The sequence below is a fragment of the Melanerpes formicivorus genome, unplaced genomic scaffold (assembly GCF_026170545.1).
Source record: "Melanerpes formicivorus ecotype bairdi unplaced genomic scaffold, bMelFor1.0.p_v2 SCAF_72, whole genome shotgun sequence".
NCBI classification, from domain to species: Eukaryota; Metazoa; Chordata; class Aves; order Piciformes; family Picidae; genus Melanerpes; species Melanerpes formicivorus.
Genome location: NW_027142424.1, coordinates 414,919 through 436,876, shown reverse-complemented (window position 1 = coordinate 436,876; position 21,958 = coordinate 414,919). Strand labels below are relative to the sequence as shown.

Below are 21,958 nucleotides of genomic sequence, written 5' to 3'. Positions count from 1 at the left end.
AAAAAGCCTTGGTTCCAGCTGAGACTTTTCACCACAACCAGGTTCTCAGACGGTTGACAATGAGCAGCACGGTGAGATCCTCCCAGCTGCAGGCTCTGCCTAGCTTTCATCAGATCATTGACTTTCATAAAGATGTAGGAAGGAGGAGTGGCGGCACTTGAAAAGAGCTCAAAACAAGCTGAGCTTTAAACCTCAGACTTGTCATTGACTTAGCCTTTCATTCAGCCAATTATTTATGACATATTTGATGAAATTGAGAAACGGGAGAAGCTGAAATCTGCATATCTGCTTGGCTGCAGCAGAGCTGCTACTACAGCTTTGAGCCAGGAATAGGAGCGAGGAGCTCTGCCGAGGGCAGGAGCGCACCCAGGAGACCTCTGGCTTCAGGGTGCTGCCTGGTTTTGCACCGTTCCTTGCCAGAGAAGGAGTTTCAACGAGCAAGCAACGAGGGTTTCACACATGGATTGCTTTATTGCACAGAATGACAGCGCAGCAGAGGGTTGGAAGGGACCTCTGAAGATCATCTGGTCCAAATGCTAGAGCAGGATCATCTGGAGTTAAGTCACCCAGGAACACGTCCAGGTGGGTTTTGACTTCATTTGATTGCATTCTGGGTCGAGCTGGACTTGGAGATCTCCAAGGCCTTTTCCAAGCAAAATGATCCAATGCTTTATTCTATGCCATTTGTCTAGTGCACAACGTGTTCCAGGGCTGTCAGGAAATTAAAGACATGTGTCCAACTCAGCATCAAGGTGCAGCCAAGGCCACTCCACTTGGGCATCACACAAATATTAAGGCAGGAAAAGACCTCCCAAGATGGTAAGAGTCCAACCATCAACCCACCACCACTCTGCCCACTAAAAACCACGTCCCCAAGTGCCATGCCCCCATGCTTTCTGAACACCTGCCAGGGATGGGGGCTCCACCACCGTCCTGAGCAGCCTGGGACAGGTCTTGACAACCCTCAAGGGGAAGAGTTTGTTCCTCATTTCCAACCTCAACTTCCCCTGGGGCAACCTGAGACCGTTTGCTCTTGTCCTCGCACTTGTTTCTTGGGAGAAGAGACAGACTCCCACCGGGCTGCAGCCTCCTTCCAGGGAGGTGTAGAGAGCCAGAAGGCTTCCCCTCAAGCCTCCTGTACTGCAGGTTAAACCACCCTAGGTCCTTTAGCCCCTTCCCTTGTTCTCCAGACCTTTCATCAGCTCCATTGCCCTTCTCTGGGCACACTCCAGCCCCTCACTGTCCTTCTTGGAGCGAGTGGCTCAAAACTGAACCCAGGATTCGAGATGCAGCCTCCTCAGGGCCGAGTAGAGGGTGACAATCCCTGCCCAGGTCCTGCTGGCCACACTCTTGCTGACCTGAGCCAGGATGGGCTGTGGCCACCTGCGCTATCCCAGGCCAGCTTGGGCTTCTGTGTTCCCCACGGGCACCCCGGGAAGCTCCTGCAGCCCCGCACCCACCTGTGACACACACAACCATCGAGACCCCCCCCGCCTCCCACCACTCCGCGCTGGCTCACTGGACCCCCAGCCTCACCCACCGCCCGCCCCCCACCCCCGGGGAGCCTGCCCCGGCCTCTCCCCCTCCCCTTCTGCAGCGGGAGGAGCGAGGCGAAGCCCTCCCCCCCGGGCCGGGCAGACCCCCGCCGCCCCCTCCCCGATCTCTCCGTGGGCGTCCCCCACGGGCTCCCCCCCAGCTCCTCTCCTCCGCCTCTCCGGAGGAATCCAGGTCCGGATTTTTGCAGCCGCCGCCTCAGCCGCGACCGCCGCCGCCGCCGGGCAGCCCCTGCGGCCGCGCCGCCCGCCCATGGCCGCCGAGCCCCGCGGCCGCGCTCGGTCCTGCCCGCCCGGAGCCGCCATGGGCCCGGCGGGGGCGGGCGGGCGCTGAGGGGGCCGCGGCGCGGCCCGGCGGAGGCGGCGCGCGGCCGGCTGTGTGGTGTCCCCGGGGGAGGGGGGGCGGGGGGGGGGCTTCGCGGCGGCCGCGGGCTGAGGGCGCAGAGGGCCGGCGGCGAGCCCCGGGCGCGGAGGGCGGGGAGGCGGCCGCTGTGTTCCCCCCCCCCGCTCGCTCTCTCTCTCGCACACACACACACACACCACACACACGCAGACGCGCACCCGGGAGGCGGCTCGGTGGCACCGGCGGAGGGGGGGGGGGACCCGCCGCCGCCGCCGCCGCCTGCCCGCCCGCTTCGCCTGCCCGCCCGCCCGCCGCCAACCCCCCGCCTCGGGGGCGGCTGCCCCCGGTGGAGCCTCCATCTGCAGCCCGGCGGCGGGAGCGGGAACATGGCGGACCTGGAGGCGGTGCTGGCCGATGTCAGCTACCTGATGGCGATGGAGAAGAGCAAGAGCACTCCGGCGGCCAGGGCCAGCAAGAAGATCACCCTGCCCGAGCCCAGGTACCGCCCGCCCCCGGCACGCCGAGCCCCCCTGCGCCCCTCCCGACCCCCCGGCCCGGCGGCCTCCCCCTGCTCCCCTCCCTCTCCCTCCCTCCCCCCCCCCGCTCCTCCAGCGCCGGCACCTCGGGGCTGAACATAACGGTCCGGTGGCGGCCGGTCCTGCCGCCCTGCACGGCCACCCCCGAGGCCTCGGCGCCGGCCCCGGGAGCTGCGGCCGGGGGCAGCCGCGGGGTCGGGTCGGCTGCGTTCAGCTGAAATAACTTCTGCGGGGTGAAGAGGTGAAGAAGCCGGCTTGTACCGGGGGGGGAGGTAAAGGGAAAGCAAAGAAAACCCCCACCACACCACCCCCGCGGCTCGGCTCGGGGCGGTTTGTTTGACCCTCAACTTGATGCTCTAGGGCGAGAAAGATTTCGAGCGGTGAGCGAAATAAAACGGTAAAAGCCGGTTTAGAGAAAAAACCACACCAACAAATAACAACCCCACGCTAAAAGCAGCCCCGAAGCCTTCTCGCTGGTTTATTCTGCAGAGCTGGGGTTTGGGTTGGTGTTTTTGCTTTTGGGGGGATGCTTCAGGAGGGTTGACAGCAGGGAGATGCGAGGAGGGAGGACAGACTTGGAGAGAGGTTTTGGTGTGATGTTTTTTCCCCTCCCCTCCCGCTCTGAACGAGGAGCTCACGGAGCAGAGGTGATGATGTTCAGCCATGAGCTGGGTGCGAGGTCTTGTGGCCACTTTTCCATCCCCGCTGGCTTCCTTGGGGCTGGCTGAGCAGACAGGTGCCGTGAGGAGGTTTGATGGGCTTTGGGTGGCGAAAGCAGCTTCTGAGTGGCGGTCCCTGGTTGTGCATGTGTTATAAAATCGCCTGGGCACGGCTTATTTGTCGCTGAAACCGAAGCTTTCGCCCCTCTGGCGTGGCCCTGTGTGTGTGTCTGTTTAAAAGGCAGCTTTAGCCGGCGAGCAAAACATCGCAACAGGAGCGGGGGGGGGGGGGAAAAATCCAACCCAAAATGTACTGCAAGATGTGTAGGCAGTTTGCAAGCCTACGGGTGGCCTAGCCTCGCTGTCTGCTGTCAGCGAGAGAGGCTTGAAGCCCTCTGCTCACTTTCTTCACCCCCTTTTTTAATGCCTCGGTGCTTGCTGCAGGGCAAGGGAAGGCGAGGGGCAGAAAGGTGCCCAGCCCACCTTAACCCCCCCCGGGCAGGGAGATCTCCCGGTGAGGAAATGGGGCAGTTGGTTTGCAGGTCTGGTCGGGGAGGGTTTGCTGGGCAGAGGAAGGTGCTTGTTTTTCTCCTGGTGTATGTAAATAACGAGAAAAATCATAGCCATAAAAAATGTGCTGTTATCCCGAGGTACTGGTGTGCTTTACTGGGTGTACTGGTGGCTGTACATCTGCCACTGCTTTGGCCATGTCTCTCGCTGCTCTTGGCATCAGTGATGTGCCCCGCTGCTCTCTGTTTGCAGCAGGGCCGTGACCTCCTCCAAGAAGGTCAGAGGTGGGGACACGAAGAGCGTGTGGGGGTGAGTCCTTGCAGCGCCATGACTAACGCCAGCCCCACTGATTCGTGTGGGGAGGCTCCAAAGCAGCTCCCTCGACCCACGTCCCCTTGTGCAAAGCCTGCTGCAAGCCTCTCAGCGCAGCGTGAGGCCTGGGGAGCCTGCAGCGTGCTGCTCTGCTTCTCCAGGATTGCTTTGGGTGGTGTTTGGGAGTTTGCCTCCGAGCTCGGGGAGGTGGTTCACCTGCCTTTGGCTTCGCAGGGTGGGAAATTAGAGGTCGTTTGCAACTACAGCAGCCCTGCGGTTTCTTTTGAATGGCTGGACCCAACGATCTTAAAAGGTCTTTTCCAACCAAAACGATTCTAGGAAATGGCAGCCAAAGTGCAAGAGGAAGTTTGGCAGAGCGGGAGGAAAGGTGAAGGGTTAGGTGACTGAAACGCCTTGCCCCCCTTAGAGCTGCATGTGGAAGAACCTGTTTGCAGATTCCATGACATATTAAAGGGAAAGGATTGTGTGCCGTCCCTCCCCTGCCCCCTACCCCCCCAAGCCCTGGGCTGCCACGCTCTGGAGAAGGGGAGAGAAGCCATAAGGAAGGGGAGAGGTTGGCAGCTGCGGGCGGCGCGGTGGAACAGGGGACGTGTAAGACAGCTCGGCGGATGAATGAGAGGAAGCCCGGACGTAAAGGAGAACAGAGGCTTACCTAAGCCCGGGACCACAAACGGCTGGAGGTTGCCTGAAATGACTGAGCTTCTCAGCTTCTAGCAGAAACCAGGGATTTCCTCATGCAAGTAGGAAATCGACCGTTACTCTGGTGTCAGATGTCTGCACGCTGCTCCCCGGGCTGCCTCTTGGCTTTGCTGATCCCTCTCGTTAGGGCAGGCACGGCTCAGTGTTGGGTGCCCTGAGAGATAGCCTTGGATCACTGGGCAGTGTGATTCATTTTGAAAGGGTATCAATCAAGCTGCTTAAATGCAGGTTGATATAGTAACAGTGGGGGGGGGGTGTGGAAATGAAGGGTAAAACACAGCACAGAAAGTCCTCTCAGGAGTTTGAAATCAAAGCGTTCTTGCAAGTGATGTGTTTTTATTTCTCCCTGTCTGTGTGTGTGAGAGAGCGAGCAGCTCCTGGGGAGGAGCACTGAGCTTCCTAAGGCTTGGCTGTGAGCAGCCGTGCTGCTCCAGCTCCTGGTTGTCACCGGGATGGATAGCAGGAAGGTCACTGGAATATCACATCCACGCCTGGAAAGAAACGTCCCTGCCTCGCTGCAGTGCTCTCCTCTGCAGGAATGCCCTCGGGTCTTGCTTTTATCTCCAGCGGGGCAACCCCTGCCCAGCTGCAGCAGGCCTCTGTGCTGCTGAGGTTATCTCCCTCCGGCCGGAGAGACAAAGGTGTTCAAGCCCTCCCCGCCGCCCCCTTAGGATTGGTCTCCCCTGGAGCCTGGTACACCTGTCGGCAGCGTTTCATCTGTGTGAGATAAGACACCGAAGGGAAGGCAGGGAGTTTGCTGTAATGCAAATTTGGAGGGGGGCTTCCTGTTTACGAGGAAATAGCTGCAGCTCAGGCAGAGTGAATTCCAAGGCTGCAGGCCAAGGCTTAGCAGCACATAAACTCTTGAGGGTGAGGAGTTTATTGGCCGTGGGGGCTGATTGTTGCTGAGAGTTTACAATGAGGCATCCCCAGGACTGCTTTTGTGCCCACGTTGTCCAAACCTGGCGCTTTGGGGGGGGGTGGGGGGAGAGAGAGGGCAGAAAAGGCCAATGAGCTGAGTGCCTGAGGAAGAGGCTCAGTGTGGTGGTGTTTGTTCTTGAGGCAGCAAAACAAAACAAGCCTTTTTTTCCATCCTCTGTCATCTGCTTTTCCTTCCCTTCTGCATTTCCTCCTTTTAGGTCCTGAGAGCCTTGCCAAGAAGTGGGAAAGCTGAGATACCTTCTGGTTTGACATGGTTTCTAAAAAGCCCCTTTTTTGTGGGGAGGGGTGTAGATTTGCAGGGGTGGACTTGAGGGGCTGTCAGAAGCAGAATGTCCTGCAGGAACAGGACCTAAAATGGGAAGGAAAGCATATTAGACATACAAGCAAATGGGAAACCTTGATCTTTTTCCTGCTGACTTGCCATCATATAGAATCATGGAACAGCAGGGGTGGGAAGGGACCTCTGAAGGTAATCAAGTCCAGCCTTCCTGCTAAGGTGGGTTCACCTAGGGCAGGCCACGCAGGAACACATCCACATGGGTCTTGAAAGTCTCCAGAGAAGGAGTCTCCACGGCCTCTCTGGGCAGCCTGCTCCAGGGCTCCAGCACCCTCACAGCAAAAGAAGTTTCTCTTGCACAGATGGAACCTCCTGGGTTCCTCTTTGTGCCTGTTGCCCCTTGCCTTATCCCAGGATACCGCTGAAGAGAGCCTGGCCCCTTCTTCCTGACACCCACCCTTCAGATATTTCATCTGTAATCAGATCCACTTGCAGTCTTCTCTTTTCCAGGCTGAACAGCCCCAGGTCTCTCAGCCTTTCCTCCTGGCTTCCACTTTGTGCCTGTTGCCCCTTGCTTTATCACAGGATACCGCTGAAAAGAGCCTGGCCCCTTCTTCCTGACACCCACCCTTCAGATATTTCATCTTTAATCAGATCCCCTTGCAGTCTTCTCTTCTCCAGGCTGAACAGCCCCAGGTCTCTCAGCTTTTCCTCCTGGGTTCCTCTTTGTGCCTGTTGCCCCTTGCCTTATCACAGGATACCACTGAAAAGAGCCTGGCCCCTTCTTCCTGACACCCACCCTTCAGATATTTCATCTTTAAGATCCCTTCTCAGTCTTCTCTTTTCCAGGCTGAACAGCCCCAGGTCTCTCAACCTTTCCTCCTGGGTTCCTCTTTGTGCCTGTTGCTCCTTGCCTTATCACAGGATACCACTGAAAAGAGCCTGGCCCCTTCTTCCTGACACCCACCCTTCAGATATTTCATCTTTAAGATCCCTTCTCAGTCTTCTCTTTTCCAGGCTGAACAGCTTCAGGTCTCTCAGCCTTTCCTCATCAGACATGTTCCAGTCCTTTTATACATGCTAAGATTGGGGGACTAGGAGGAGACCAGCTGCACCCTTAGGCTTTCTAAGATTCTTCAGCAGCCTTCTGAAGTCTTCTTATTTCCCATGCAAATTCAGATTTGCCTTGTTTTGGTCAAAGGGAGTGGAAGAACACTCTATCCCCAACAGCTTCTTCTATTTTGAGGAAAGGATTTGCATCATGTGAAGTTGAGAGCCCCAGTCCAGGGGGATCAGGTAACTGGAATGGAGGCGGCTGCAGAGCCTGCTGTCCTCCTGCTGCCTGCAGCCCTCCTCGCCAGGAAAGTCAGCCTGAAAGGTTCCTCACTGTAAACATCACGTAAGCTTAGAGTGCTCTTGGTGTACAAATACCAAGGGCATGGTAACAAAGCAGTGTGCATCTGTCCAGGCTTCCCTCCTGCTGCTTCTCCTGCTGCAGTTGTAGATGTTTCTCGTCTTGGTTGTTCCTTTCCTGCCTTGTTGCAGTAATTATGTCTCAATTTAATTCTGATTCTTTTTTTATTCCCAACCTTCTTCCCTCCCCCCCTCCCCCTTGTTGGTCTGCTGCCTTCTGAATCCTGCCCTTTTGGGGAGATACAAAGGTGGGGTTTTTTTCAGTTGCTTGTTTCTTAAACAACCCATACTTTTCACAGGAGGTTTTAGAATAGAAGAGAATTAAGCAGGTTGGAAAAGACCTCAGAGATCATCCAGTCCAACCTAGCACCCAACACCATCTGATCAACTAAACCATGGCACCAAGTGCCTCAGCCAGGCTCTTCCTAAACACCTCCAGTGATGGGGACTCCACCACCTCCCTGGGCAGCACATTCTAATGGCAAATCTCTCTTGCTGGGAAGAACTTCTTCCTAACCTCCAGCCTAAACCTCTCCTGGCACAGCTTGAGACTGTGTCCTCTTGTTCTGGTGCTAGTTGCCTGGGAGAAGAGACCAACCCCCACCTGGTTACAACCTCCCTGCAGGGAGTTGGAGAGAGCAAGAAGGTCTCCCCTGAGCCTCCTCTTCTCCAGGCTAAGCAACCCCAGCTCCCTCAGCCTCTCCTCACAGGGCTGTGCTCCAGACCCCTCCCCAGCTTTGTTGCCCTTCTCTGGACACCTTCCAGCATCTCAGCATCTTTCCTAAACTGAGGAGCCCAGAACTGGACACAGGACTCCAGGTGTGGCCTGAGCAGTGCTGAGCACAGGGCAGAATGACCTCCCTGCTCCTGCTGGCCACACTGTTCCTGCTGCAGGCCAGGATTGTCATGGGCCTTCTTGGCCAGTTGGTTCCTCACCTCTCTATACCTCTCCATCTCCAGGAGGAAGGTCTTCTCCTAGAAGAGAGCCTGCAGCCTCTCATACATGTAGTAGTGGCAGAGCTCCTCAAAGGTTGCTGCTTGCTCTCCCTGCTGGTGCCGTGGGTTGTGGAAGCCAGGGGTGTCCACCACTGTGATGGAGGCCATGGAGAGGTGCTGAGAGGAGAACTTCTCCTTTGAGCCTCCTCCTCTCCAGGCTAAGCAAGCCCAGCTCCCTCAGCCTCTCCTCACAGGACTGTGCTCCAACCCCCTCCTCAGCTTTGTTGAGGGGTTTTCCCTCTCTTTGTTTTCCCTCTCTTGCCATCCCATCTTCACTTGACTTCTGGAGCTGAAGACTAACAGTCTGATACCCCAGCTGCTCCTCCCTGGGGCAGTTTGTGGGGAGAGGCTGCCCTGTCCTTTCTGCTTCCTTGCCCAGCAGCCAGACTGGCCTGTTTTAAAGCTGTAACTGAGGTTCCCTGAATGCCTGCAGGTTGCTTTTCCTTTCCCAGTTCCCTCCTGAGCTGTTTGCCTTCTCCCTGTGGTGGTGCTGAGCGCTGGCAAAGCCCAGGCGATGTCTCCTGCCTGGAGCTGAGCCTCTATTGCTCCTGCTATTCCAGGTCTGTTCTCTAGGCATCCCTGCACTCCTCTGAATTTCAGTCATTGCTTTGATGTGTCCTTCAGCATGCTCTTGTGCCTCTTGAACCTTCTTTAACATCTCTTAAGTCACAGGCTTAAGATCCTCTGTCTCCCTGCCTGTCAGTCTTGTCTCCTCCGAGGGTATTTCCTCTGCCTTTGCTTTCCTGCCTTCTTCTTGCCCTCATTCATTTCCAGTGCTGCCTCTGAGAATGTTTTCCTGACACTTGGTTGTGCCATTTCCATCTTTGCTGCTCACCCCTCACCCCTTTGCAGCTTGTCTGGTTGCCTCTGTGTTGCTCCAGGCCTGCTGTTCAGTTTGGGGCTTCTGCAGGTAGCACTGAAGGCCTCTTGCTCCGTGCCACGGCACTGACAGCTGCTGCAGATGGCTGCTGCTGCTGCTGCAGCTTCTGGCCTTCCCTGATGTGCACTGAGGCCCTGCCTGCTCTGGCCTATCAGGTCTGCAAAGCTCCTCCCTGGCTCCCTCATTAAAAGTCTTTTGTGGGGAAGCTGATGAAGTTGGACTGTGATTAATGTGCCAGGGCTTGCTGTGTTGGTGCAGGGTTTGTCCTGTTTACTGAGGGAGTTGCCTGTCTGTCTCCCTCTGTCCCTCTGCATTCTCTTGTCTCTGATGGCAGGCAAGGGAGCTGAAGGCTTTTCTGGGGTCTAGCAGGGTCACATCAGTGGTGTTAGAGCCAACCTCCCTCTCTTTGTCTGCAGGTTGTGTAGAGAAAGGGGAGGTCTAGCCTGGACAGGAAGGAAAATGTCTTCATTGAAGGGATTATCAAAGTCTGGAGCAGGCTGCCCAGGGCACTGGGGGAGTCAGCACAGAATCATTAAGGTTGGAAAGGAACTCCAAGATCACTGAGTCCAACCTGCTACCCAACACCTCCACGACCAGCAGCCCCTGTCCCACATCTACTTGGTTTTAGAACACCTCCAGGGATGGGGACTCCACCACCTCCCTGGGCAGCCTGTCCCAATGCCTGACCACTCTTGCAGGGAAGAAGATTTTCCTAAGCTCCAACCTAAACCTCCCCTGGTGCAGCTTGATGCCATTTCCTCTTGTCCTGTCAGTAAAGCCCTATGAGGAGAGGCTGAGGGAGCTGGGGTTGCTTAGCCTGGAGAAGAGGAGGCTCAGGGGAGACCTCATTGCTGTCTACAACTCCCTGAAAGGTAGCCAGGAGGGGGTTGGTTTCTTCTCCCAGGCAAGCAGCACCAGAACAAGAGGACACAGTCTCAAGCTGTGCCAGGGGAAGTTTAGGCTGGAGGTGAGGAGAAGGTTCGTCCCAGAGAGAGTTGTTAGCTGTTGGAATGTGCTGCCCAGGGAGGTGGTGGAGTCCCCATCCCTGGAGGTGTTCAAGAGGGGATTGGATGTGGCACTTGGTGCCATGGTTTAGTCATGAGGTCTGTGGTGACAGGTTGGACTGGATGATCTCTGAGGTCTCTTCCAACCTTGGTGATACTGTGAATGCAAACTGGTTGAGGTACTTCTTGAGAAGTGCTGTGCACTTCTGCTTTCAGCAGCAGCAGCACCACCAACCACCACCACCAAAACCAGCAGGCCCACATTTTGCAAAGGCTTGTGCAGAACAACCAGTGCCAATGCATGCAGAATGAAACAGGAGAGGGTGGGATCAAGGCTCTAATGGTTAATTCAGATGGATTTATGGCACAGTCCCTTCAGCTCTGGGAGGTGATGGGGCTCCCTTGAAGCTTGTCCCATCTGCTTGACAGGCTGGAGAGGTGGGCACAAGCCAACCTCAGGAGCTTCAACAAGACCAAGGGCAGGGTCCTGCAGCTGGGTGGAGGCAAGCCCAGGCACAAATCCAGGCTGGGCAGTGACTGGCTGGAAAGCAGCCCTGAGGAGAGAGACTTGGGGGTGCTGGTGGAGGAGAAGCTCACCAGGAGCTCTCAGTGTGCACTTGCAGCCCAGAAAGCCAATCAGAGCCTGGGCTGCAGCAGGAGAAGTGTGGCCAGCAGGGCAAGGGAGGTGATTCTCCCCCTCTGCTCAGCTCTGGGGAGACCCCACCTGGAGTACTGCCTCCAGTTCTGGAGCCCCTATTACAAGAGGGATCTGGAGGTGCTGGAAGGTGTCCAGAGAAGGGCCACAAGGGTGAGCAGAGGGCTGGAGCACCTCTCCTGTGAGGCCAGACTGAAGGAGTTGGGGATGTTCAGTCTGGAGAAGAGAAGGCTCCGAGGTGACCTCATTGTGGCCTTCCAGTATCTGAAGGGGGCTACAGGAAGGCTGGGGAGGGACTGCTCAGGATCTCAGGGAGTGATAGAACTAGGGGGAATGGAATGAAGCTGGAGGTGGGGAGATTCAGGCTGGAGGTGAGGAGGAAGTTCTTCCCCAGGAGAGTGGTGAAGCCCTGGAATGGGTTGTCCAGGGAGGTGGTTGAGGCCCCGTCCCTGGAGGTGTTTAAGGCCAGGCTGGATGAGGCTCTGGCCAGCCTGCTCTAGTGTGGGGTGTCCCTGCCCATGGCAGGGGGGTTGGAGCTAGCTGATCCTTGTGGTCCCTTCCAGCCCTGACTGATTCTATGATCCTATGCTTGTAGCAGTGATGACTCTAAATTGTTTTAGCAGGGCTCCTGAAGCTTGGCTGTCTGGAATTGCAAAGCAGTTCAGGGTTTTTCACTTGACATTTACAGTTGGGCTTCTCTTTTTTTTGCTCCAGTGCTGAGCAAGATGGTTTCTTGGCAGTTTTTTCTACACCATATCCAGGATTTACTTAAAATTTGAATGGGAAAAATAACAACCTGAAGTAAGAAGTTTAAAACCAGCCCTGCAGGGTGTTGAAAGCGTTCCAAAGGGATTACTCTGCCCTGCTGAGGTTGTAGCTGGAGGGTTTGGTCCAGGGCTGGGCTCCCCGGTTCAAGAGGGACAGAGGCTTGCTGGAGAGGGAGCAGCAAAGGGCTGCAGAGATGCTGAGGAGAATGGAACAGCTCTGTGAGGAGGAAAGGCTGAGGGAGTTGGGGCCTTTTAGGCTGGAGAATCATAGAATCAATAAGGTTGGAAAAGACCTCAGAGATCATCCAGTCCAACCTGGCACCCAGCACCTCCTGACTACTAAACCATGGCACCAAGTGCCACATCCAGTCCCCTCTTGAACACCTCCAGGGATGGAGACTCTACCACCTCCCTGGGCAGCACATCCCAATGGCTAACAACTCTCTCTGGGAAGAACTTTCTCCTCACCTCCAGCCTAAACTGCGCCTGGTGCAGCTTGAGACTGTGTCCTCTTGTTCTGGTGCTGCTTGCCTGGGAGAAGAGACCAACCCCCAGCTGGCTCCAACCTCCCTTCAGGGAGTTGGAGAGAGCAAGAAGGTCTCCCCTGAGCCTCCACTTCTCCAGGCTAAGCAACCCCAGCTCCCTCAGCCTCTCCTCACAGGGCTGTGCTCCAGACCCCTCCCCAGCTTTGTTGCCCTTCTCTGGCCCTCACAGGTGTTTACCGGTGGGGGAAGTGGGGGGCTTTGGGAGCTGTGATTAGCAGGATGCTTCAGCCCAGTATGGAACCATAGAATCAATAAGGTTGGAAAAGACCTCAGAGATCATCCAGTCCAACCTGGCACCCAGCACCTCCTGACTACTAAACCATGGCCCCAAGTGCCACATCCAATCCCCTCTTGAACACCTCCAGGGAAGAGCAGCCTGAAGGGGATCTGATCAATGCTGATCAATACCTCAAGGGTGGGTGGCAGGAGGATGGCACCAGGCTTTTTCCAGTGGTGCCCAGTGACAGGACAAGGGGTGGTGGGCACCAACTGGAGCATCAGAAGCTCCTCCTAAATGTGAGGAGGAACTTCTTCAATGTAAGGGTGCTGGAGCCCTGGAGCAGGCTGCTCAGAGAGGTGGTGGAGTCTCCATCTCTGGAGGCATTCCAAAGCTACCTGGATGTGTTTCTGTTCTGTCTGAGAGAGCAGGGAGAGCCTCCCATGCTTGTGGGGTGTGAGAGAGCAGGGAGAGCCCCCCATGCATGTGGGGTGTGAGAGAGCAGGGGGAGCCCCCCATGCTTGTGGGGTGTGAGGGAGCAATGTCAGCCCCCCATGCTTGTGGGGTGTGAGAGAGCAGGGAGAGCCCCCCATGCTTGTGGGGTGTGAGAGAGCAGGGAGAGCCCCCCATGCATGTGGGGTGTGAGAGAGCAATGTCAGCCCCCCATGCTTGTGGGGTGTGAGGGAGCAATGTCAGCCCCCCATGCTTGTGGGGTGTGAGAGAGCAGGGAGAGCCCCCCATGCTTGTGGGGTGTGAGAGAGCAATGTCAGCCCCCCATGCTTGTGGGGTGTGAGAGAGCAGGGGGAGCCCCCCATGCTTGTGGGGTGTGAGAGAGCAGGGAGAGCCCCCCATGCATGTGGGGTGTGAGAGAGCAATGTCAGCCCCCTATGCTTGTGGGGTGTGAGAGAGCAGGGAGAGCCCCCCATGCTTGTGGGGTGTGAGAGAGCAGGGAGAGCCCCCCATACATGTGGGGTGTGAGAGAGCAATGTCAGCCCCCCATGCTTGTGGGGTGTGAGAGAGCAGGGAGAGCCCCCCATACATGTGGGGTGTGAGAGAGCAATGTCAGCCCCCTATGCTTGTGGGGTGTGAGAGAGCAGGGGGAGCCCCCCATGCTTGTGGGGTGTGAGAGAGCAGGGAGAGCCCCCCATACATGTGGGGTGTGAGAGAGCAATGTCAGCCCCCCATGCATGTGGGGTGTGAGCAGGGAGAGCCCCCCATGCTTGTGAGGTGTGAGAGAGCAGGGAGAGCCCCCCATGCATGTGGGGTGTGAGAGAGCAGGGGGAGCCCCCCATGCTTGTGGGGTGTGAGAGAGCAGGGGGAGCCCCCCATGCTTGTGGGGTGTGAGAGAGCAGGGGGAGCCCCCCATGCTTGTGGGGTGTGAGAGAGCAGGGGGAGCCCCCCATGCTTGTGGGGTGTGAGAGAGCAGGGAGAGCCCCCCATGCATGTGGGGTGTGAGAGAGCAGGGGGAGCCCCCCATGCATGTGGGGTGTGAGAGAGCAATGTCAGCCCCCCATGCTTGTGAGGTGTGAGAGAGCAGGGAGAGCCCCCCATGCATGTGGGGTGTGAGAGAGCAGGGGGAGCCCCCCATGCTTGTGGGGTGTGAGAGAGCAGGGGGAGCCCCCCATGCTTGTGGGGTGTGAGAGAGCAGGGGGAGCCCCCCATGCTTGTGGGGTGTGAGAGAGCAGGGGGAGCCCCCCATGCTTGTGGGGTGTGAGAGAGCAGGGAGAGCCCCCCATGCATGTGGGGTGTGAGAGAGCAGGGGGAGCCCCCCATGCATGTGGGGTGTGAGAGAGCAATGTCAGCCCCCCATGCATGTGGGGTGTGAGAGAGCAGGGAGAGCCCCCCATGCATGTGGGGTGTGAGAGAGCAGGGGGAGCCCCCCATGCTTGTGGGGTGTGAGAGAGCAATGTCAGCCCCCCATGCTTGTGGGATGTGAGAGAGCAGGGAGAGCCCCCCATGCATGTGGGGTGTGAGAGAGCAATGTCAGCCCCCCATGCTTGTGGGGTGTGAGAGAGCAATGTCAGCCCCCCATGCTTGTGGGGTGTGAGAGAGCAGGGAGAGCCCCCCATGCTTGTGGGGTGTGAGAGAGCAATGTCAGCCCCCCATGCTTGTGGGGTGTGAGAGAGCAGGGAGAGCCCCCCATGCTTGTGGGGTGTGAGAGAGCAGGGAGAGCCCCCCATGCTTGTGGGGTGTGAGAGAGCAGGGAGAGCCCCCCATGCATGTGGGGTGTGAGAGAGCAATGTCAGCCCATCATGCTTGTGGGGTGTGAGAGAGCAATGTCAGCCCCCCATGCTTGTGGGGTGTGAGAGAGCAGGGAGAGCCCCCCATGCTTGTGGGGTGTGAGAGAGCAGGGAGAGCCCCCCATGCATGTGGGGTGTGAGAGAGCAGGGGGAGCCCCCCATGCATGTGGGGTGTGAGAGAGCAATGTCAGCCCCCCATGCATGTGGGGTGTGAGAGAGCAGGGAGAGCCCCCCATGCATGTGGGGTGTGAGAGAGCAGGGGGAGCCCCCCATGCTTGTGGGGTGTGAGAGAGCAATGTCAGCCCCCCATGCTTGTGGGATGTGAGAGAGCAGGGAGAGCCCCCCATGCATGTGGGGTGTGAGAGAGCAATGTCAGCCCCCCATGCTTGTGGGGTGTGAGAGAGCAATGTCAGCCCCCCATGCATGTGGGGTGTGAGAGAGCAGGGAGAGCCCCCCGTGCTTGTGGGGTGTGAGAGAGCAGGGAGAGCCCCCCGTGCTTGTGGGGTGTGAGAGAGCAGGGAGAGCCCCCCATGCTTGTGGGGTGTGAGAGAGCAGGGAGAGCCCCCCATGCTTGTGGGGTGTGAGAGAGCAGGGAGAGCCCCCCATGCTTGTGGGGTGTGAGAGAGCAATGTCAGCCCATCATGCTTGTGGGGTGTGAGAGAGCAATGTCAGCCCCCCATGCATGTGGGGTGTGAGAGAGCAGGGAGAGCCCCCCATGCTTGTGGGGTGTGAGAGAGCAGGGAGAGCCCCCCATGCTTGTGGGGTGTGAGAGAGCAATGTCAGCCCCCCATGCTTGTGGGGTGTGAGAGAGCAGGGAGAGCCCCCCATGCTTGTGGGGTGTGAGAGAGCAGGGAGAGCTCCCCATGCATGTGGGGTGTGAGAGAGCAGGGGGAGCCCCACATGCATGTGGGGTGTGAGAGAGCAGGGGGAGCCCCACATGCATGTGGGGTGTGAGAGAGCAGGGGGAGCCCCACATGCTTGTGGGGTGTGAGAGAGCAATGTCAGCCCCCCATGCTTGTGGGGTGTGAGCAATGTCAGCCCATCATGCTTGTGGGGTGTGAGCAATGTCAGCCCATCATGCTTGTGGGGTGTGAGAGAGCAATGTCAGCCCATCATGCTTGTCTCCTGTCCGAGTCTGTCCCTCCTTGATTGAATTATTGGGCAGCAGGCTGCAGAAAGCCTTTGCTCGTGTAGCTCAGTGCACTTCCTCGGGATGTGTGTTTCAAAGGTTAGTTTACCTGCTCAGGAAGGATTGGAGGCTGGAGCTTATCTGAGATCTCAGGTTGCTTGGGTGAGGAGGCATGCTTGAATATTCATGTGCTGATTGTTTGAGGAGGGGAGGGGAACAAACCCTCTTGGTGGTAGGAGAAAGGTTGACCCTTTGTGGGTTTGTTGTGAAACACCTTAGCCCTGCTCAGGGTGAGCCTAGGTGACAGAGAAGTGAAAATGTGGTTAGAAGTTCAGCCTCCTGCACGGCTTAGGAACCTTGGAGGGCTTGTGCCGCCTCGCTGGCCCCGGAGGGGCATGGGCAGCCTCGGTGGTCCCGGAGGGGCTTGGGCAGCCTCGGTGGCCCTGGAGGGCCCAGCACACCATCACTGGAGGTGTTCAGGAGGAGACTTGATGGGGTGCTTGGTGCCATGGTTTAGTTGATTAGGTGGTGTTGGGTGATAGGTTGGACTGGATGATCTTGAAGGTCTCTTCCAACCTGCTCTGCTCTGCTCTGTCCTGTCCTGTCCTGTCCTGTCCTATCCTATCCTATCCTATCCTATCCGATGTCCTTCAGCACACATCTCTGAAACCCTTCCAGGGGCAGGGACTCCATCACTGCCCTGGGCAGCCTGGGCCAGGCCTTGACAGCTCTTTTGGGGGAGAAATTGTCTCTCCTATCCAACCTGAAGGAGCCTGGGTGGAGGCTGCTGTTACCTGCATTGTACAGCTCAGGGGCCAAGGCAGGTGGGCAGCAGGTGCTGTCCTTTTGCTGGCACACAGCACCTTGGGCAGATGCAGGAGTTAAGCTCTGAGCTTCAGAGGAGCAAGGGAGCCCCTTTGCCTGTCTTGGCACGGCAAGCATGCAGTGCTTGGAGCATCTCTGGGCACAGCAGAGAGAGATCTGGCCTTCAGGGAGATGTTCCAATTAGTTCCCCGGTGGGGATGCTGTGAGGCTGAAGCTGATGCTTTGAAACCTAGCCCTTCCCTTGGGCATCATTACCTTAATTAAGCAAGAAGGTGGCTGAGGGTGATCTGGGAGGAGATCAGCCTGTGCAGGCTTCTTTTCCTGAGCTGGAACCAGCAGGGTGTTAATGGGGAAAGCTTCCAGGGTGGGATGCTGCATTCTGGCTGTGATGCAGCTGTGTGGAGCCAGGAGCTTGGTGCCTTGTCCTGGATGGGCTGTGGGTCCTGCTGGGCCCAGCCTGGAGCCATGCCCAGGGCTGGGAACATCAAGTGGAGGAAGTTCAGTGGCACACAGAGCACACTCCTTGCTGCTGGGGGAGGTAGAGAAAGGCAGACTGATCTTTCTGGTACAGTTAATAGACACTGTGGCTCCTTTCAGAGGCTCTGCACAGCCTGGACCTTCCCATGGTGGGTTGGCAGTTGGGCTGGATTGTCTCAGAGGTCTTGTTCAGCCTTGATGGTCTCAGGGGTCTCTTCCAAACCTTGATGGTCTTGGGGGGTCTCTTCCAAAGCTTGATGGTCTCGGGGGTCTCTCCCAAAGCTTGGTGGGCTGGAGGTTGTGTCAAAAGCTTGGTCTCAGGGGTCCCTTCCAAAGCTGGATGTTCTCAGGGGTCCCTTCCAAAGCTGGATGGTCTCAGGGGTCCCTTCCAAAGCTGGATGGTCTCAGGGGTCCCTTCCAAAGCTGGGTGGTCTCAGGGGTCCCTTCCAAAGCTGGATGTTCTCAGGGGTCCCTTCCAAAGCTGGGTGGTCTCAGGGGCCACTTCCAAACCTTGATGGTCTCAGGGGTCCATTCCAAACCTTGATGAGCTGGAGGTTGTGTCAAAAGCTTGGTGGTCTCAGGGGTCCCTTCCAAAGCTTGATTGTCTCAAGGGTCCCTTCCAAACCTTGGTGGTCTCAGGGGTCCCTTCCAAACCTTGGTGGTCTTGGGTGGGTCTTTCCCAAACCTTGATGGTCTGGGGGCGGAATCTATCCCAAACCTTGATGGTCTGGGGGGGGATCTATCCCAAACCTTGATGGTCTGGGGGGGGATCTATCCCAAATCTTGATGGCCTGGGGGAGATCTATCCCAAACCTTGATGGTCTGGGGGGGGATCTATCCCAAACCTTGATGGTCTGGGAGGGGATCTATCCCAAACCTTGATGGTCTGGGAGGGGATCTATCCCAAACCTTGATGGTCTGGGGGGGCATCTATCCCAAACCTTGATGGTCTGGGGGGAGATCTATCCCAAACCTTGATGGTCTGGGGGGGGATCTATCCCAAACCTTGATGGCCTGGGGGAGATCTATCCCAAACCTTGATGGTCTGGGGGGGGATCTATCCCAAACCTTGATGGCCTTTGGGGGGATCTATCCCAAACCTTGATGGTCTCAGGAGTCTATCCCAAACCTTGATGGCCTGGGGGGATCTATCCCAAACCTTGATGGTCTCAGGAGTCTATCCCAAACCTTGATGGTCTTGGGGGGGGTCTGTCCCAAACCTTGATGGTCTGGGGGGGAATCTATCCCAAACCTTGATGGCCTGGGGGGATCTATCCCAAACCTTGATGGTCTCAGGAGTCTATCCCAAACCTTGATGGTCTTGGGGGGGGTCTGTCCCAAACCTTGATGGTCTGGGGGTGATCTATCCCAAACCTTGATGGCCTGGGGGGATCTATCCCAAACCTTGATGGTCTCAGGAGTCTATCCCAAACCTTGATGGTCTTGGGGGGGGGTCTGTCCCAAACCTTGATGGTCTGGGGGGGGATCTATCCCAAACCTTGATGGTCATGGGGGGATCCATTCCAAACCTTGATGATCTCTGAGGTCTTTTCTAACCTTGCTGGTCCTGTGTGGAATGTGTTCAGCCAAACCCTGGATGTGTAGCACCAGGCAAGGCACCTACACAGCTCTCAGTGTGAAGTTCTGGTGAAGTCAAGTGGAATGACCTGGTTTCATCTTCTCAATAACAGCTTTTGGGGGTGTGTGTGGGGGGGAAGTAATTAATCACATTAGGAGAAAAAGCCTTTCAGGAGCTGTCAGGTGCAGGTGCATAACCCCAACACCATCCTTTAATTGAACTCAATTGATGGGAAAGCAGCAGTGTGGGGCTGCAGGGAATCCAGCTGCTGCCAACAGGAGCAGCTTCTCCTGGTTTCTCCAGGAAACTCCTTCCCCCCCCCCAGCACAAACACCCCTGGCATAGATAAATCCAGGCTTCTGAGAGTGGCAGGAGAAACCTCTTCCACAGAGGGGACAGCCCCCCAAGTCCCCCTCCAGCAGGCCAGGAATGTGTCCTGCCAGCATGGCTCATGGCCCAGGGAGAAAGGAACTGGGGAGAGGGCAGAGTGCTTGGGAGCTGGGCAGGGCAAAGGCTTCATTAGCCCAGGCTGGCTGCTCTGGGGTGCTGGGGACAAGCCCCAGCTGCATGCTGACCTGCCCCACTCCTGAGCCTTGGGGATCCTCTGGGGGTGCTGGGTGCAGGGAGCTGAGGATGGATGGGTGCTCAGCACCCAGCTTTGGGTCTCCCAGGACTGTGTGGTGCAGGAGCTCCAGAGGGAGCTGAGGATGGATGGGTGCTCAGCACCCAGCTTTGGGTCTCCCAGGGCTGTGTGGTGCAGGAGCTCCAGAGGGAGCTGAGGATGGATGGGTGCTCAGCACCCAGCTTTGGGTCTCCCAGGGCTGTGTGGTGCAGGAGCTCCACAGGGGGCTGAGGATGGATGGGTGCTCAGCACCCAGCTTTGGGTCTCCCAGGACTGTGTGGTGCAGGAGCTCCACAGGGGGCTGAGGATGGATGGGTGCTCAGCACCCAGCTTTGGGTCTCCCAGGACTGTGTGGTGCAGGAGCTCCAGAGGGAGCTGAGGATGGATGGGTGCTCAGCACCCAGCTTTGGGTCTCCCAGGGCTCTGTGGTGCAGGAGCTCCAGAGGGAGCTGAGGATGGATGGGTGCTCAGCACCCAGCTTTGGGTCTCCCAGGGCTGTGTGGTGCAGGAGCTCCACAGGGGGCTGAGGATGGATGGGTGCTCAGCACCCAGCTTTGGGTCTCCCAGGGCTGTGTGGTGCAGGAGCTCCAGAGGGAGCTGAGGATGGATGGGTGCTCAGCACCCAGCTTTGGGTCTCCCAGGGCTGTGTGGTGCACGAGCTCCAGAGGGAGCTGAGGATGGATGGGTGCTCAGCACCCAGCTTTGGGTCTCCCAGGGCTGTGTGGTGCAGGAGCTCCAGAGGGAGCTGAGGATGGATGGGTGCTCAGCACCCAGCTTCGGGTCTCCCAGGGCTGTGTGGTGCAGGAGCTCCACAGGGGGCTGAGGATGGATGGGTGCTCAGCACCCAGCTTTGGCTCTCACAGAGTTGTGTGGTGCAGGAGCTCCACAGGGGGCTGAGGATGGATGGGTGCTCAGCACCCAGCTTTGGGTCTCCCAGGGCTGTGTGGTGCACGAGCTCCAGAGGGAGCTGAGGATGGATGGGTGCTCAGCACCCAGCTTTGGGTCTCCCAGGGCTGTGTGGTGCACGAGCTCCAGAGGGAGCTGAGGATGGATGGGTGCTCAGCACCCAGCTTTGGGTCTCCCAGGGCTCTGTGGTGCAGGAGCTCCACGGGGAGCTGAGCAGCTGACCAGGGTTTCCTGGTCTCCTTGCCATATTGCTGTGATGATGATGATTTTGTTCCCATCTCCCTTCTGGGACCTTAAAATTACTGCCAGGTTGAAAATGCTCCTGGAGAAGCAGCAAAAGCAAGGAGGGCAATTTCCCCCCTCCCCTGCCTGTGTGTTTGCTTCAGAGGAATTGCTGCTGCTGGGCTTGGGCTGCTCCAGAGGGATGCTTGGGCTGCTCCAGAGGGATGCTTGGGCTGCTCCAGAGGGATGCTTGGCCTCTTCAAAGGGGAGCAGCTCCTCAGGGAGAAGGGAAAGCAAGCACAGGGGGATTTGTGTAGCTCAAGCTGCTTGGAAGGAGCTCTGAGAAGCTGTGATTCTGAAGCCAGGGCTCTCTTCAGGGTTTTCACTCCTTTGCTGAAGCTTCTGAAGGGGGAAAAGGAGTTGTGCTTGTAAAGACCTGGGGCTGTTGAGCCTGGAGAAGAGCAGCCCCAGAGGGGATCTGAGCAATGCTCAGCAAGAGCTAAACGACCTGTGAGGGGCTAGAGGATGGGGCCAGACTCTTGTCAGTGGTGCCCAGGGACAGGACAAGGGGCAGGGGGCACAAACTGGAACCCAGGAGGTTCCACCTGAACAGGAGGAGAAAATTCTTTGGTGTGAGGCTGCTGGAGGCCTGGAGCAGGCTGCTCAGAGAGGTTGTGGAGTCTCCTTCTCTGCAGAGCTTCCAAAACCCCTTGGCCATTGTGCTCCTGGGCAAGCTGCTGTGGGTGCCCCTGATTTAGCAGGGGGGTTGGACTGGCTGATCCCCAGAGGTCCCTCTCAACCCCTCCATGCTGGGATGCTGTGGCTGGCCCTGTGCTTTAGCAGTGGGTCTGGACTGGCTGATCCCCAGAGGTCCCTTCCAGCCCCCTCCATGCTGGGATGCTGTGGCTGGCCCTGTGCCATTCTGCTGTCATTTGAATGCTGCTTCTTGACCCTGTCATGCTCTCAGTTCAGAGGCCTCTGGGGCAGGATCTTTTGGTCCAGTTCTAGCAGCTTTCTGATGGATTTGGCCTCTTGCAAACAGAGATTGGAGCCTCTGGGAAATTGCTTCCTGGGCCTGCAGAACAAACAAACGGCAGGCATGTGTCAGCCCTTGGTAGCTCATCTGGTGCTTGTGATTCCATCTTCCATCTTTGAGAGAAGGTCCTAAAGATTGGGCAGATGCAGAAACCTTAACAAGCCTGGGCACTGCTTCACTGGTTCTGTGTTTCCTTCCTTAACAAAGCTTAGTCCCAGTTGGCAAAGGCACTGCAGTAGGAGCAAGGAGGTTTGCATTTTGCTGCCCATGTAGAATAGAATAGGATATAATAGAATAGAATTAACCAGTTTGGAAATGACCTCAGAGATCATCCAGTCCAACCTATCACCCAGCACCATCTAATCAACCAAACCATGGCACCAAGTGCCTCATCCAGGCTCTTCCTAAACACCTCCAGGGATGGGGACTCCACCACCTCCCTGGGCAGCACATTCCAATGGCCAATCTCTCTTGCTGGGAAGAACTTCCTCCTAACCTCCAGCCTAAACCTCCCCTGGCACAGCTTGAGACTGTGTCCTCTTGTTCTGGTGCTGCTTACTTGGCAGAAGAGACCAACCCCCTCCTGGCTACAA

At 57.3% G+C, this 21,958-nt stretch overlaps 1 protein-coding gene and 1 long non-coding RNA gene across 4 annotated transcripts in view; one reads left to right on the top strand and one right to left on the bottom strand.

Moving 5' to 3' along the window:
- Positions 1-446: 446 nt before the first annotated feature.
- Positions 447-2,423, bottom strand: LOC137453769 (uncharacterized). Of its 2 annotated transcripts, none has more exons than XR_010990459.1 (2): positions 2,292-2,423; positions 447-711 (listed from the first exon to the last, which is right to left on the bottom strand). It is a non-coding gene; the product is annotated as an uncharacterized lncRNA (long non-coding RNA). The 2 variants fall into 2 exon arrangements; XR_010990458.1 differs by having other exon boundaries at positions 2,322-2,423.
- Positions 1,809-21,958, top strand: part of GRK3 (G protein-coupled receptor kinase 3) — a 96,967-nt gene continuing 76,817 nt past the window's right edge. The window contains exon 1 of one of the 2 annotated variants that reach the window (XM_068163285.1): positions 1,809-2,395. In XM_068163285.1, coding sequence (XP_068019386.1) covers positions 2,283-2,395 — 113 coding nt within the window. In that variant the 5' untranslated portion in view covers positions 1,809-2,282. The remainder of the gene's footprint in view (positions 2,396-21,958) is intronic. The other variant, XM_068163286.1, reaches the window with a different exon arrangement.